This window comes from Falco cherrug, chromosome 7 (genome assembly GCF_023634085.1).
Source record: "Falco cherrug isolate bFalChe1 chromosome 7, bFalChe1.pri, whole genome shotgun sequence".
In the NCBI taxonomy this organism is placed as follows: domain Eukaryota; kingdom Metazoa; phylum Chordata; class Aves; order Falconiformes; family Falconidae; genus Falco; species Falco cherrug.
The window spans coordinates 19,239,814-19,257,322 of NC_073703.1; the positions used below are offsets into that span (position 1 = coordinate 19,239,814).

Consider the following 17,509-nt stretch of genomic DNA (forward strand, 5'->3'; position numbering starts at 1 on the left):
CAGTGGATTGGAATCTAGTTAAATGGTAAGCCCTTCTTCCAGCCTCTGTCTTTTTTTGGTCAAATCTCTTGTTCAAAGGTTTGTAATAGCATTTCTAAATAGTGAAGGAATGGATGATTCGTCATAGTTGATTGCTGCCATTCACTTGAAAAATATACTCACGTTTAAGCTGTTGTGTAATTTTTAATTGGAAGGCAGCAGCTCTCCCATGAGTAAGCAGTCCTTCAGGCGCTGTATTGGTTAGAAAAAATGAATAGTTTTTGATTACGTAGTGGAGTTACTGCAGATTTTTCCATGGCTGTAAGACTGCAAATCTACAAAATGTTTGAATCCGAGTTAACTGCCTATTATATCTAGGCTGTTTGTTGGGAGAAAACTAAGCTAGTAAATAGCATTTCAAGCACACTAGTTTTCGCTGTGTGGTGGTTTAGGTTTTTTTGTCATCTTACACTAGTTTGAGGTTTCCCAAAGGGTAAGATTTCTTTCTTTTTTTTTTTTTTTTTGCTGTAACTTAAAATAGCTCTATCTGTATTTCAGCCCAGTGGCCTCTGTGCTAACGTAAACAGAGCTTATACAGAGATAATCACATTCACAATGCAGAACTTTTGTACTGATGGAGATATGGAGATTTCCACACTAGAGTTTAACAATAAAGTGGGGGTGGGGGTGGGGGCAGCACTCCAATGACTGGAGCTGAGCCCTTTGTAAACCAGCCCCTGGATGTGCTCACATCATGAGAAAATGTTCAGAATTTTATTTCTTAAGAAAACTTCAAAACTAAATAAAATTGTCCCCTTAATTTATCATGTTAAAAGGGCAGGAAACTGTTATGTATAGACTATAGGACATTACTACATGATGGCAAGTTATGACTGTTCGAAGACTATAAGCTGTCTGAATAAATGAGCTTTTTTTCCCCCAATCAAAATAGTGTGGCTTATCTAAAAAAAACTTATGATGAAATAAATATGGGGTTATTGTGGGAGGGGCTGGCTTTTGGACCATGGAAAAGATTTGACTAGACAAAGTGTTGCATTTCTGTACAACAGTGGTGCATGAATGACAGACCAAAAATACTGCCTTAAAGGTGACCTTGTGAGGATAAGAAAATGACTCTGTACTGCTGGATCTTTGTGTGCTTATAACAGATTTGAATTCGGATTTCCTGTTGTTAGAAATTTTATAAAATGGATGCCTTAGTCTTAATTTTTCCAAAAAGATGGTGCATATATGTGAGGGTAAGTACCTGCATAGGGAAGAGCATGTGAGAGCTGGGTATTTTCCTCAGGAGCAGAGAAGGGTTGATACCGGAATTCCACAGCTGTAATAGATGCTTCTTTGTTTACTATTTAGACTTCTTACATTCTTAGAGTTTATTCCAAGTTTTCTTCCAATTTTGCAGCTTCTTTTTTTCAGTCCCAAAGAAGAGGGTAGTCTTATATACTGCATTCCATTAAAACTTGCTGCAATAACAAAATACATATATATATTGTCCAGGATGCAACAGCTTTCGGTTTAACATTTGAAAATATGAAGTGTTGCCTACCGTGCATTGTGCTTTGATGAAGTGAAAGTAAGAACCGGTCCTGTTGTATGTACTGACAAGAGGAGGTTTAATCCAACTTGCCTGCAGTTAGCTTTTGACTTACTAGTGTAAAACATATGTCTGCTCTAATTCCAGTAGGAAACTGCAACACTTTCTTAGTTATCACAGGGTATAGGCCTCTCATTTAACAGTAATTACTACAAATGTTTGTATGTAGGATTTCCAGTGAGAACATTCAAATGGATCTTTTCAGCTGGCGTTCTAGGATCCTCGAGGTTCTTGATCTCCAGAAAGATCCAGTGAATTTATGGCTTCTTTAGATGCTGGCATTGCAGCATATATGCCTTGTGCAAAATTATTACTCTAGATTATGTCACTTGAAGAATTAGATATGTTGCTTATGGCTATGAAGAGAACACAGGCTGCCTGGGATAATGCATCAGTTCATACCGGTTGCAAGCTGAGATAAGTCATTCTTCAGGGTCTGTTAGGAACAACTAGCTCACAGCTGCTCCTGAAAGCATCAGGTTTTGAAACAATCTAAGAAATGGTTGTTTGACTCTTCTGTAATCTCAGTCTGGTATGGATCTGTATTATAACAGAATAAACCAGAGCTTTAAGTATTAGTACCTGATGTCAGAATGTGTTAGCATTTTGAAGAATTTGGAAATTCAGGCAGAAGATCATGGACCTCTGTAGGCAATGCTGCTTAACTTGTCATAGATTCTGCTGTTGCTGCCTTAGACTTTTTTTGTGTCTTTGTGCATGTTCCAGTGTTTCTAAAGGAGTGTCATTTCCACTTAAGGTAGAGTTGCACATCTTTTTCCTAAGCAGCCTTTCGGTAGTTCAGCACAGCCTGCTGTAAGCCAGATAGAACTGTTGGTGTGCTTCTGCGATCAGTTGGATTGGTGTCTGATCTTGTTGGGAAATTATTTTTCAGATTGGGCAGCCCTACAATCTGGGTCAGTGCCTAAACGTTTCTTCCAGAAGAGCAAAGGAGTTGTTCCTTCAAACAAGTGGTGAGGGAGGGAGAAAAGAGGGAGCACTTAAATGCTTAAGTAGTACAGTGTCAGATGTCTACTACAGCCTTACTCATCTGAGGCACAGAGAAGCGATAGTGGTTACGGTAAAGAGTGCTTCAGTGGTTATGACAGTGGGAACCAAATTCTTTTTGTCACTTCCTTTTGGGAACTTAAACAGAGATGCCAGATGAAGCCTGTTGAAGGTGAGTATCTTCCTGAGGTTTCTGTTGCCTGTGTCTCTGGGTCATTTTCCAGTGAAAAAGTTTTCTTTGAATCGGGACTGATGTTACATTGTATTTTGACAGGGAGGGGAACTGGCCTGTTACCAGCTATTAAGGAAATGTGGTAAGGTATGGCCAGTTTCTGTCGCAGCATAGAGTCAAAAGTGGAGGGGCTGGATACAGCTTCGTGAGCCGCTCCATACTGTTAACGTGTGGTGTGGTTTTTAAAGAAACCCTGGGTAATATGTGGATCTCTATTATTTCACCCCAAAATAATAAGGTTCAAAATCTCTCCTGTTTTATTCCTTTTTATATCAGAAGAGAAGCATGAATTCTAAGTAACTAACCTTTATAGCTCAGTTGTTGCCATACTATGCCATGTATTTTGTTCAAGGTATTTACTATGCATATATTTATACAGCTATAGGGGAAGGTGTAGGCCTTATTTAAGCATGCAGTTTAGTTGATGGCTATTGGAGTTATTTAGCTGAAACTTGTGCAACTTCTGTAAGCAGCAGCCTGTTGACTCTCCTGCTTAAGCATCGGTAAAACACATTGTCCATGCATTTTACAGGTGACATACATTGATGCTTGCTCTGTGAAAGTGGTAATGTTTTCACTGACTATAAGAACTTCCCTTCAACACAAGTTTTAGGAGTTCTGTCTTAATTCAAAATTAGGTTATCAAGCAGATTTCTTAATACTATGAAACAGTTGTATTTCGGTTACTGCTGTTTTGCTTTTCCCACTGCGGGGTTAGTCTTAGCAGTAAATGTCTTTTATTTCAGTTTTGCTCTCAAAATCTGATGCTGCTTTGTTTTTTTGATGCATATCTGTTCTTCTTTCTAGGCCTTTCTTAAACCTTTCCATGTCTAAATGGACTCCTGAATGTAATATAGTTTATACTCTAAAAGCGGATATGAAGAGTGAAGTTCCTTCTGATGCACCAAAGAGACAGGAGAGTCTGAAGGGGATCCTCTTGAACCCTGAGCCTATTGGGGCAGCCAAAAGCTTCACTGCAGAAGTTGAGATGATTGCCAGTAAAGTAGGGAATGAGTTCTCTCACTTATGTGGTGATTCTCAGAAGCAAAAGGACATGAATGGCAACCGTACAGACCAAGACAAAAGTATTGTGGTGCGAAAAAAACGCAAGAGCCAGCAGGCTGGTCCTTCATATACTCAAAATTGTCCTGATAAAGAAAATCAAGGAATCTTAGGATTAAGACAGCATCTAGAAACACAGAGTGAAGACAATGATTCTTCTTTTAGTGACTGTATCTCTTCACCTTCATCTAGCTTACATTTTGGAGACTCTGACACAGTAACATCTGATGAAGAAAAAGATGCTCCTGTAAGACACCCTCAGGCAGTGTTGAATACTACAAGTAGAACTCATAGTGCAAGGTCACAGAAGTGGCCACGGACTGAGGCAGACTCTGTACCTGGGTTACTAATGAAAAGGCCCTGTTTTCACAGCAGTTCTTTAAGAAGGCTTCCATATAGGAAGAGATTTGTGAAAACAAGTTCATCACAGCGGACACAGAACCAAAAAGAACGAATTTTAATGCAGAGGAAAAAGCGGGAAGTATTAGCTCGAAGGAAGTATGCTTTACTACCCAGCTCTAGCAGTTCCAGTGAGAACGATCTCAGTAGTGAATCCTCTTCCAGTTCTTCTACTGAAGGGGAGGAAGACTTATTTGTGTCACCTAGTGAAAACCACCAGAATAGTACAGCTGTTCCTTCAGGTAAAACTAAATTCCTGAGGTACTTTTTATTAATGAGCTTTCATCACATACAGTATGATTTTCTTTGTGAGTGCTTTGGAGCAGTTGTTTTTGTGTTTTTGTAGAAATTAAAATACAAATAAGACTGATGTACGGCAAGTAACGTGAAAGTTACACGATAAGTTCTTGATGGAAAAAGTACATTCAGAGCTTCCAGTAAAATTACAACAAAATAAAGTCTTTTAACTTTAATGTGAAAGGCAGACTTAATGGTTTCTAAACAATGTACTGAAAGGTTGTGAAATCTTATTAGTCACATTCTGTGGAGTTGCTCCATTATTATGTTTTTTTAGCAGTTGAATTGTATTAAAAATTTTAGCTATCATAGCTTTGTAAACTGATTGCAGGAATAACAATTCTGTCTGGCTTCAGAATGCAGAAATATCTATTAATATCTAATCAAATATGTTTGAGAACTTAAAAAAACAAAAAAAAAAAAAGAAAAGAAAAAAATTGGTCATTGTGATAACAGCCTGAGATAGGATTCAGTTGGAGGTAGCTTTAGAAGTATTGCAATAATAAGAGAAAATTCTAAAGCATGAAGTTGTGGAAAACAGTGTTGTGTGTATATATATATACTGAAAGTTTTACCTAGATAAACTTGATGGAATAATGTAGCTGGTTTACACAGATGTTTCTTTAGTATGTCATGACACAGTATTTGAGGGCATGCTTGAACGTTGGGAGTGGTTTTTTTTGGGGGGAGTGGTGGTTTTGGTTTGTTTTGGTTGGGCTGGGTTGGGGTTTTTCTGTCTGTGGGTTTTTGGGGGGGTTAAGGTGTTTTTTTTGCCATCTGCCAATTTTCTTGCACTTCCTTTCACCTTAAATTTCCAGCTGAAAGACAGTCCCAAGTCTGGGACCAGTAACGTTCACAGTGTTGTAGTTCTACCTTCTGTTTACCATTTCAGCTTTTTGGAGAGTTTGGGGAAGTAGATACATAGAACAGAGCATAGTGTTAATCTGTGCAGTCATGTGTTTTGCCTGATGACAAATATGTTCTAGAAAGTGAAACTGTATCTCAGACTGTGCTGATCATTCCTCTTAAGAAAAACAGACTGAAAATACAAGGCCAGGATTAAAAAAAAAAAAAAGTGTATGTTCATGTTAGGGCAGGATTTATGCTTGGACAGAGCCAGAGTACTAAAGACGAGATTATTGCTTGTTACCAATTGTAGCAGGAAATAATGTCTGTGGTGTTCTTTAATGTACTGTTTGAATACAAGAAGTAAAATTTGTAATGCAAAAATCTTACTTATGTGGTGCTAGGGCTGTGTAAGTAACTGAAACAGAAGAACTGTGGCACAGACTAAATTATTTTCATGCATATTTGTGGAACAGAAATGTAACATTTTTTTAGGCTTAAAAAATTACATTTGACATGCATCTTCAGGCATATTGAAGGGTATGATTTGAAAATGATTAATGTATGGGAATATGCATACATTCATATTAAAAAGCAACTCTGGAAACTACTATATTAATGCTTCTTTTTCCAAGTTAATATTTTCTTCTCATTTTCAGAGAGCATGGAGTTTCATATAACTACAAAATTACATAGGACCATTAACAATTTTCTTCCCATACAGAGCACCGTGCAATGGTGAAACTGGTATGTCAATGAGAAAATGTAGGTTATAGCTTCTTGGACAACCAACTATTTCTAACCATGATATATATATTTAAGAGAGATCTTTCAATTATTTTTGTTGGTGTATTTACACTGTTAAAGCCTACTGCCCTTTTTTAACACAAATTTGATTAATACCACTGTGCTTTTATTTCCCCTATCTTTTTGGAGAGAGATCTCTGTAAAAAATGATGTAATGATCAGTGAATAATTCAAGCTGTTCAAGTAACTTCTGATAATTCAGTGATTCAGTGTGATGTTATTTGGATGGTAGGAAGACTGGAACTTGCAATTTGTTTTATGTAGTTGGTTATGTGGAAAAGTGCATTGTCCGATGGGTTAATTTTTAACTACTTGAAAAGCACGCTTAAGTCATTTATGAAATTATCTTTATTCTCATGTCAGGAATGAAAAACCAATTAGCTCTGCACCATTTAATTGTAGATTAAAATACTGACATGAGTTGTAACTGAAGTAAGGTATGCTTTAAAGTGTGCTATGGTGGCTGTACTTCAGAACTAACACTTGCAGCGAGCTGAGGAGTTGTTCTGGGTTTGAGTATGTGAATACTATGTGTGTTTTTTTCCAGTGGAAATATGTATTGATGGAAGAGTTTTGAGCATTTTATTTACATTGCAGATAAAATAGGAAGTTGAGCAGACTTCCTGTATGTGTCCTATTTTTAGTAAGATAAAAGTGTGATTAATACTTTCTGTAGCTTTCTGCTGTTACATAAGGCATTTCTAGTTGCTGAGTTAATTGGGACAGAAATGGGGCCAGCTGGAAAAATAGCTATGCAGCTTCTCTATATAGTGAGCAAGCATGATGGTGTTTCTATATGAGGAAAGGGTTGTATTGCTAGTAATGCTACACTAGCTTGTTAATGTTAGGGGAAAAAATTTTTTTTGCTCTAGATTGACATGTGAGGGTTACGAATGCATCTAGTGAAATTACGGAATATATTGAAGGACAAAGAACTTCTGCTAAGAATATGAGGACTGCAGCATATGTATAAAAGTCCTAGAGGATAGACTTAAGAAAGGAGGAGAAAAATAATAATCAAAAAAGAAAATACAATATAAGAAGATAAGTTAATAACTGAATTTTTAATAGGCAGGCATCAAAGGGATATAAGTAGTCTTGTAGCCTACTTAATAGCAATTTGTATTAAGGACCTGTCACAAAATATTCACCTTGAATGTTGAGGTTCATCTAAAGATACAGTGCATTCAAGGAACTAGTAAACTTAGTGTATACTGTTCTGGAAAATGTTTCTTCCTGATTATCGCAAGAAATTAAAGTAACAGATCTTTTTAACCAAATAAGTGTTCAGTAGGTTAGTTCTTGTAGTTAAGTTTTATTAACTTGGCTGTTTTTTGAAAATTACACGAATGGAGATGTGTCTGGGGTTTTGTTCGTTCGTTTTAACAAAACCTTTACCAAGAAGGCCCCAAACAACACTATATAGTTTTTTTCTTACTTTTCCTTTTCTGCCAGGGCTTCAGCTATTCTGGTGAAACTTCGTGCTTTGGGAGTGGGAGAGTATTGAACAAGTACAAAATCCTGACACCTGAGAAGAATTATGTTGTTTTACCGGCTTTTTGCCATTAAAGGCAGTTGTCCTCAATAAATCTGGGATTACCAGATGAAGCTCATTCAGGAGACAGAGGAGAGTTGGGGGCATAAGGACAATGTAAAACCAACTACATATAGTGTAACAGTGCAGTTAAAAGTCAAAGGTGCAAGTGCTTTCAGGGGTGTATATTCTAATCCGAATGTTGATTGGTTGGTTTTAATTGAAATACTGTGTTTACAATTAAGATGATTGCAAGCCAGAACGTTTTTGCTGTGAGACAAATTTTGGTTCAGTTTTGTTTAGGTAGCCCAGAAACTTTTTTTCTGACCCTTGGAGGACCTGTATACACACCTGTAGAGATAATTCTCTTTTGCCTTGCCTTGCCAAAGGTGGCAAAATTTCAGCTTTGGCTGTAATTGGATCTCTGTAACATTGTAGTGCAAATTTTCTGGTACACTAGTACAGGTATTGATTTTCAGCTTGGATTTAAAGGGCTGGGGGTGCCATTTGGAGACAGCCCATCTGTGGAGGGAGGTCTAGCAAGAGCTAAAGTTGGAGCAAGTTTTTAGTCTAACATACTCTGATTTGGTAGTTAAGCTGAACCCCAGGAAATGGGAAGGTGTTGCTGTGAAAAAAAGCTGGGCAAAATTTTGCATTGTTGTAAATTGCTCACCTAATAGTACTTAAAATTCCTTTAGGGATGTTACTTTATATTTTTGAGCAGCTACTGCTAAACAGGCCTTGCCTCTTCCGTTAGAATGTAAAGCTGATGAGAAGCTGCTCCAGTTTTTTGTTCAAAGCTGCTTAGAATGATAAGACTGACTTTATTCACTACCATCCTCTTGATTCCTCTAACATATTTGTTGTCTGTCTCCCAAAAATGTTGTGTACAGGCATCTGATATTTTAAAAGCCAGAGGCTGGTGAAAAAAACATATAGTACTTCACATTCAAATTATTTTAACAGGTTCAACATAAACATGTATTAAGTGGAAACGAGCTGCCTGTAGGAGGGATTAAGTAACTGAAGAATAATCAACTAACAACTACAGCATGCCCTCCTTTTCTCACAGTAACTGATGCAGCTCATAATTCAGAGCTTTTATCTCAATAGCGTTAGTGGACAAGGAAGTGAATACATGTCATTTCTACCCGGTGCCTTACTAGAGAGGGGTTGGGGAAGAGCTGGAAAATAGTAAGGAAAGAAGTGCCTGGCTTTGTGAACGGTTGATATTAACCGTTGTTGCTATATCTGTCTGCTGTGAGTTGGAGTTTTAAATAGCTACAGTAATAAAAGTTAGTGTGGAATTCACTTCAGCACTTCGCTGTAGCTGCTGCAGGTTTCTGTGCTGAAAAGATGCTACTTACAGAATTGGCTTGCTGTAGCGTTGCTGATAGGGCTAAGATTGATGTGCTTGGTTAAGAACAGTCAGCAGAGTTTTGAATTAGTCTGTACTAGCGTGGCTCACAGTTGGAGACCATCCCCTAAATTCTGGTTGTTGACTGTCTTTTCCACCAGGGTGCAGACTTGTGAATGATTTGTATGTTTTTGAAAATTTCTCCCATTCCGCACAGCTATTGGGAAGTATATTCCTAGTAAGTCTCGGGTGCAGAAAAACTCACCTTCTGAACTAGTGTCACCCAACACTAAGGGGGCAGGCAGGTTCTTCTAAGAATCCTTGGCAGAATGATAGTGGCACTAAATTGTAGTTACAATTAAAGCGTCATTTTCTTAGCAGGATATTATGATTAGAATGGCATAGAATTTATGATTAGAATGGCAAAGAATTTCTATAAGGATCAATGTAGTTCAATCTATAAACAGCATAATACAGGATTTGTAATACAACTTAATTTCTGATCACCTGGACCCTCTGCAGATCAGGTCAATTCTTAATATGTCATTTTCTATATCAATAATCGTAACCTGGACTTGAAAATCATATACAAGAATACAAGTCACTCAGTCCTTTGAGAAAGCCGATGATGGTGGGGGCATCCCTGGCCAGCAGGGGGTCACAGTTCTCACTGGCCAACACCAGCTCTGGTCCACATTCCCGCTTAGGACTTTTAACTGCTTGATTTTTATAGACAATGCGCTGTTAAGCATGCCTGTTCTGTGACAGGGTCATCAACACCACCTGGTTGGCCGGGTGCCTGGGACCTTCAAGGCCAGCAAGGAAGGGAGTAATCGTCCTGGCGCCCAGGAATCATGAGGCTGATAGGGAGGGGAAGAAGAAATCTGTTTGGTTTGTCTGCTTGGTTCACAGGGCCTTCAGAGCCTGAGAGTGAGGGGAAAGGGAACGAATACGTGACCTGCTTGATCCCAGAGAATGGCTGCCTGCTTCATAAAACGGTGTTAGTTACGCTAACTGTGTTATCAGGGGTCGGGAGCAGGTACTGTTCACGCCTAGTTCAAGAAGTTTGAAAGCCAAACAAGGGAGTACTCTGACACTAGTGGGATATTATTATTTTATCCTTTTCAAGCTGAATTACTCTCTAGGTAATTATCCTGAACTCACTAGCACGAGGTGCTGTACAGGCACATAGTACCAGCAAGTTCAAGAAGACAGACACGCAGCCAGCTGTCCATGAGCAATGATTAGGCCAGAAAGTGCCCCCTGACATATGGAGCGTTGTTGTGGGTGCCGGGTGGTGTGAGAGCTTTCAGTTAGAGGTTGCAGTCTGGATTTTCTACTCTGACTGCATAGTTTTGCCTGTTGCAGCTGGCAGAGAGAACGTGAGCCTTTGGTCTGATCCAGTGAAAGCCTGGAACTCAAAATAAGTAAGCTCTGTCACTGGAACTGGACTGCTTATTTTAAATCACTTAGGGCTTGGTCAGATTGTCTTATTTGAAATTGTGTATTGTAAAACTCCTTCACAGTCTTACATGTAATATTTTAACACGTTAATTGCAAAATAGATGTAAAATACCCTCCAGGAAGGACAACGATCAGCCAAGCATAAATTTTGATATTACACTAGTGTTACTTATGTCCTTGGTGGAGTACTTGTGTTGATGATTGATCAATCTCTGAGTTATGCCACGATCTTACAGAGATAAGTAATAGTATAATTATATATATTATACACAGAGTATAATTATATATATTACATGCATTACGCTGTGCAAAGCTAAGTCTCTTGCTTATTTCTGGGTTATAAAAGTATTTGATAGACCACACGCAGTTCTGGGAAGCAAGTTTTAGAATCAACAGAACCTGGCAGTTACAGTTCTGAAATAATCTTAGAACTTTTGGAGGAAGAGTTTACTGATGTAAATATATTACATGGTGTTAAACTTAAAAGTTGTATTCTGCTTAATAAAGTACTTTAATTTGACAGTTTTACTTTGTGATGTAGGGCTTGGAGAAGGGAGTGTTTTGGGTTTTTTTAAGGGTTGTTTATCATTTTGAGTGCGTTCAGATTTGGATTCAAGCCTGTCTAGTTTATTCCTTCTCCTAGACTGGCTGAGCACTAGGTTTCTGTCATAAAATCTGCTTTTAAGAGAGAGGAGAAAAGCTGCTGTAAAGAAGTTACTGATTATTAGTTATGTGCAAAACAGAATTACTAACTTCTGTTGATGGATCTGAATTGCTGGGATATGCAAAACTTGCAAACTAAAATTTGGTGTTTTGCATGGTCTATAAAATATTATTTGTGGATGTGAGTAGGGAAAAACCCAAAATTCTGTGGAAACTAATAAAATTCTTGCTGTAATTTTCAGCAGAAGTTTTTTGTTTTTAACTAGCTCATTTTAAATGGATAATGAGGCTTTCAGTGGTAGCCCAAAGGCTAAATTACTCAAACCCAACTAGAGTATAATTTGCTTGCTGCTTTTTGTGATTCAGGAGATGACAGGGTAGTAGCGCATACCTGCAGGAGGATAATTTTCTGTTTGTTTTATAGCCATAGGTATTATGCTGAAAGTAGCACAAAATACTTCTCGCAGATCTGTGTAACTATTTTCCTGCCAACAGTCCAGTGACCCTTCCACTTGAAGGGAGATTACCTTCAAAGAGTATAGGATTAATACAGTGACACTCTCATTATACAGAGTTAGCTGTTCTCTTACAAGGTCAGTCATTTAGATGATACATTGATGAGTAAGGTAGTCATATTTATACTTCAAGTAAGATCAGATTTGCTTGAAGTGCATTCCAGACAGAAGATGACTGTCAGTGACTGGTACGTGCATAAAAGCAAATAAATGAAGTATACCTTGTCATGGCAGACTATATAAAACATCCTGTGTAGTAGACTGCAGGGTGAAAAGTAATACTGAGAAGTATATGCAAGTATTTTGTCATCTGGTATATTTCTGGATTTGGATTTCTTTTTTTGTTGTGGTTTGTTGTTTTTTTTTTCCTTGGCTGTTGGTATGTTTGGTAAATTGTGCAGTATGATAGAACTGGGATTTATTGACATATCAAATTCTGTTCGTTTTACGTCCTTCCTAAGAAATTTGCTTCACAGGTGTGCTTACATACCAAGTATATTCCCATGTAGATCTAAAGATGTAGACACCTTACAGATATGTTCAGCTGTTTACTGCTCACGTGTAGCCTTGAGTTCACCAGATGGCTCCTAAGTTACATATGTGGTAAATATTTGAGGCATGCAAGTGTCTCAGAATTCTTTTGAGCAAGTATTTTTAGAAACAATACAGCAAAACCTTTGAGAATCCATTTATTTCTGCACATCAGTCTTCTCACTAAAGCAGGCTTCCTTGTGCATTACAGGGTTGTGCACTTTTAAAATTCAAGTTAACCATCCTGAACTACCCTGACTGACATACCAGTAAAGTTGACCTTCAGACGCTAATTTAACCTGCAAAGTTACATTCTGTGGAACTTGAAAACATCATGGCTTTACTAGGATTAGTTCAAAGCACCAGACTTGACTTTTAAGTGTGTTTGGTAGAGAATTGTTTGGAGTTTTTTCAGCTTTGGTACTACAGGACATTCAAAAAAGACATCTTAAATTTCACTAGATTTTAGTATCAGTACAGTTTTAATTCTTAATTGCCTTGTAAATGAAATGCTCTGGTGCTAGGATAAATCCCTTGTATACGAGCTTACTGAAGTTTCAGGGCCTCTGCTTGACAGCTGTGTTGCTGCTCACGTGCAGGCCCTGTATTCCTGCCAGCCCTTCAAGGAGGCTGTTCTCAGGAGACCTCATTTTTATATTTCAAAGAGTTTTCTCTGTTTTAACACTGCCCTTTGCTCTGCTTTGTGGGAGCTTGTCTACATCAGAATAAACTGGTGTGGTTTTGTTTGTGATGTTTCAAAACCAGTCTTCCCTTCCTTGTAGCAATGTTTGAGGAGAGGCAAAGAAGAAACGCTAAATCCTGTTGACAATGAAAGTTGGGGATTTGTGCTGCTTAGTACTAGCAGCTCTATGGCTAGTGTCTGGTTACGGAAGAGCTACTTAATAAGGGTTATGAACAGTGTTGCTAATGTTGCTGAAGTTTTACTATTCAGCTGATTTGTTGATGTTCAGATAAATGTAATGAAACCAGTTTGCATTGGCCAGGTGTCGAACTTGTATATGCTGTTCTCCAGACTACTGCCTTGCCATACAGCTGAGAACAGTCAGTCCGTGAAGGATGTATGTGTTGACTTGAATGAGACCAAATTCTTCAGGCACTTTCTTGGAGACATTTGCAAATCTCAAAATGCTAGTTTGCTATTTCTGAGCTGTCTCATTTATTCAGTAATTTATTTTGTGCACAGTGGTATGACTACAGTGAATAATCCATAGCTCAATTTAAGTAGCTCAAACTTGTCACTGTCAGTATTACAGCTGTAGAGAAGTGTTTCCATGTGTCTAGGTATTAGGCTGGAACTTTAATCATTCTTCCTGAAGTGGAAATTGTTTCCTATCAAAACTTCTCTGTATTGCATTTGTGGGGGTTTGGTGGTTGTTTTTTCCTATTGATGGTTTCATTTTAACTTTCTCTGTCCCAGTATATGATTGTTAATGCCACTGAAAGTGTAAAGATGTTTATAAGCACCGATGGATTTGTGGTCTTCATCTTGTTGAAGAAATAAAAATGCATATGAATCGGTGCATCATTTTTTCTCCTTTTGCCACTGTTTACCTTGAGACTTTTAATACCTACAAAAATATTTTTGGAAAAAAACCAGCTATTAGTGATAACAAACCACCACTGCTTTGCTAGTTTGAAAGTTTATTTTGTTTTTATATTAAATGACTGAGTTTCATTGGTGTTACAGCTAATAAAATTTACCATAATTCCTTCCACTACACAGCAGAATGTAAGCTTGCATATATCTATCTCCGCCCCCATCTTCTGCCTCCTTCCTCTTTTTATTTACTTCAGTTTTTACAGCATATTTTCTACCATTAATAATTAGGTCATGTGTTTAATAGCTGCACCTGAAGTTTTGGCATACACCATGAAATTCTCTACGTACGTGTATCTCAAGTCTAGGAGGGGAAAAAATCCCTCACAATGACAACTCCTGAGATAGATGAAGTATACAAACTTTGTTCTTCCTTTTTCCTCATCAGGAGGTATCGATGAAGATGTTGTGGTGATTGAAGCATCCTCCACTCCCCAGGTCACTGCTAATGAAGAAATAAATGTTACCTCAACAGACAGTGAAGTGGAGATTGTCACAGTTGGTGAAAGCTACAGGTGAGACTTGTATCTCTTTGTGTTAATGCAGTTTTGCTTGACTCCAAGTTTGTAACAAGGCTCTGTATCATTAAAAGCCCATAAGGTAAATGTCGTAGAAGTTATAGCCAGGATGCATAGTATACATGTTTTAAAGCAAACAAGAAAGCCCAAAACCAAAACCCCAAACAGACAGAAAACAATAGCCACAGCTTTGCCAAATCTTGACAGTTCAAGTAATCTGGAACTGTTGTGTTGGTGGTTGTAATTATTGTAACTGATGGGCAGAATTTTGGGGAGGCAAAGCTGTGGTGAGATCCTAGGGAGAGCAAGTTTAGGCTGAGTTAACTATCTAGGGACTAGCTGAGCATTCCTCCAGAAAGCATCCTACTTTTTTGAAGCTGCTGCTGTATGTGCTTTCCTGTTCTTCCATGCCTCTCTGGAAGTTCTGTTCCATATTTGTCAGATTTTGCTGAACCTATTAAAGTGGAGTTCCTTTAAGAAGGGAACTTGAAATAGTCATGTGCATAGGACTGCTGGACATGCCTGCCTATTATGTATGTTTTTGTATTTGTAAACATGAAGACAAAATTGTAGAATATGAAGAATGACTATCTCTTTTCTAGAAAAATAATGACAAAGGAACAGTAGGCAGTAAATTATGAAAACATTCCATCTGTGCGTTGTCAAATAGTGCTTTGACTAATTCAATTTTATACTTAAAATAACAGACAGCTTTTAATGCAAAAATCACTTTTATTGGAACAAATATCACATTTAACAAATCAATTTAAGACAAATGTGTGTGTAATATAAATTTGATACACAGTTGAAACTAACTAAATTTTTTGTTAAACTGACACACAAAGGATGTCAGACTCACAAAAATAGGCAGCCTGAATCTATAGTGAAGAGGAAGTGGAGAGAGATGACAGAAATCAACATCTAAAAAATTCATTTCTTCAACAATATATTTCTTCTGTTTAAAAGAAGGCAAAAGCTGCAGAATCAACAGATGCTCTGCCTTGAGGTGATTAGAAACGCTCCTACAAATAGGTGATTTATCTACATGAATGAATTGTTGAGAAGAGTCATTAAAACTCACAAAACAACTTTATGCTTGAAAAGACTTGAGCTAGATTGAGTTGATGCTTTAGCTTCTTATAACGTGCATGTAAAGCTTAAAAAGTAAAAAATTAGGCTAGGTGAAAGTGATTGTGCTTATAGAACATTAATTCAAACCTGATTAAAGACAGATAAAATGCTTTTAAAAAATAAACAGCTTTCTCTTCCTAGCATCAATAAGAAACATTTTATATAGTAGCCAACCCCCCATTTTTATTGATGTCAATTGTGTCTTTACTGGTGACTTAAGTGAGAAGGAGACTGAATTGAGGGCACTTTCTGGTGAGTTTAAATTTTTGGCCTGTTTGTTTTGTTAGACCTTCTAACATGTTTGATTACTTATCTTTTTTTTTTCCCAAGATCACAACAGAATGTTCAAATCATGTTTTGCTCTTAACTATTTACTGTACTTGGCTGTCAAAAGTGGAGGAAAGACATTGCTAAAAATGTTCAGCTGAAAACTTTTTGAGAAGATTAAAGAAATAAATGTCATTTTTTTTATTGGGAAAAGTCATGATTCTGTGTTTGAAAAAAATAAAATAGGGTAAGAAAACAATTCCAGGAAGTTTGCTATGAGGAGGAAAAGCTCAAATTGAAGTCTTAAGCCTGAAATGTTGGGAACTTCTAAACTAGTCTCTTATACTTTGAACATAGGGTATTTCCTACGCAGACTTTCCTGTTTCAAATGGTTTTGCCAACCACAATGTAAGGAACAAAGGCAGCTCTGGGACATCTACATGATAATTCAGTATAAAATTATAAATGCTGTAAGTGAACTGAACTTTATGAAGATTATTTACCAAACTCAGAATACTGTTCAGAGTGAAATAAATAGTTACTTTTATTCTTTATAACTTGTGTATAGATAGAAGAGGTTACTGTGGTTTTCCTTTAAAAGGCAAGGATGTGTTTTGGATGGAAGTGGGGAAAAAAAAAAAGTAAAATCAGAAATGGAAATTGAAGATCTCTTTTGACACTTCATAGTACTGCTAGCTTTTTTCTGTGAAATCTGAAGCTAAGGTTTTTAATGCTTGTTATATACATTGAACACTCTGGAGCTAAAACTTTTTTTCCCTCCAAAAATCAATTATTGAGTAGCTGTGTATATCCCATATGGAGTAATATATGGACCTACAGAATGCAAATTAGTAGTAGTGAAAAAGATTGTAGATTTGAAAAAGTTTACTTAAATTTTGGAGTCTGTCACTTCAGCATTTGTCTTTATACAGAGCTTTCAGCAGGGAAGTTGCAACTTTACAGCTGGCATTTTCAGAAAACTTAAAAGTTCTGAAGTGTTAATCTTGACTGTTATAAGTAAAAGATGAATCTGATAGTAGGCTCTAAATTTAAGCTGTAGTAAGAACCTATGGTTAGGATATTTAAGCATGTTAAAGCTGTTTTTTCTGCCTTCCTAAATGGAAGGTAAAAAACATTATTTCTTTTAAAGTACCTTTAAACAAGTGCCCATGTATAGATCATAGGAATATTTTAATTTATTTAGAATTTACGAGTGAAACTTACTTTGAAAGGACAGAAATGACATACAGAAATCTGTGTTGGTTTCTTCTTCTACGTCATTCATTTTGCCACTTCCATCAAGAAGTTGTTAAGTACTGATGACTATTCCCTACTCCTCCCTTCTCCATCAAGATAAGGCCCTTTCCAAAGCACAGAGAAAGTCAGTCTTTGATGTAACATGAACTGCAGCGTCAAGCAGCAGTGTAGCAGCAGGCATCGCAGCTAGGAGGAGGAGATAGACAGTATCTACCAAAATGCTACGAGGCCTTCACTGCTGGTCTTTTTCTGATATAGAAAAAGCTATTAAGATCTGGTTGAGAGCCATCTTAGCATTAAATGGACTAAACAGTTTGGTCTTACATACTTCAGAGGTGGACTGACTTAGTCATTTTGAAATTACCTGGACTCAGCCACAGACTGAATATACACAGCACCGTGTAGCTAACAT

At 37.3% G+C, this 17,509-nt stretch overlaps 1 protein-coding gene across 9 annotated transcripts in view; it reads left to right on the top strand.

The window, feature by feature from the left end:
• The window catches only part of RNF111 (ring finger protein 111), a 60,882-nt gene that overhangs the window by 16,213 nt on the left and 27,160 nt on the right, over window positions 1–17,509 (top strand). For 5 of the 9 annotated variants that reach the window (XM_055715464.1, XM_055715465.1, XM_014276993.3 and 2 more), the window contains 2 exons: window positions 3,639–4,534; window positions 14,313–14,439. In XM_055715464.1, coding sequence (XP_055571439.1) covers window positions 3,639–4,534; window positions 14,313–14,439 — 1,023 coding nt within the window. Of the gene's footprint in view, window positions 1–531; window positions 2,772–2,795; window positions 2,919–3,638; window positions 4,535–14,312; window positions 14,440–17,509 lie in introns of those variants that run through there. The other 4 variants (XM_055715467.1, XM_055715468.1, XM_027800082.2 and 1 more) reach the window with 3 other exon arrangements.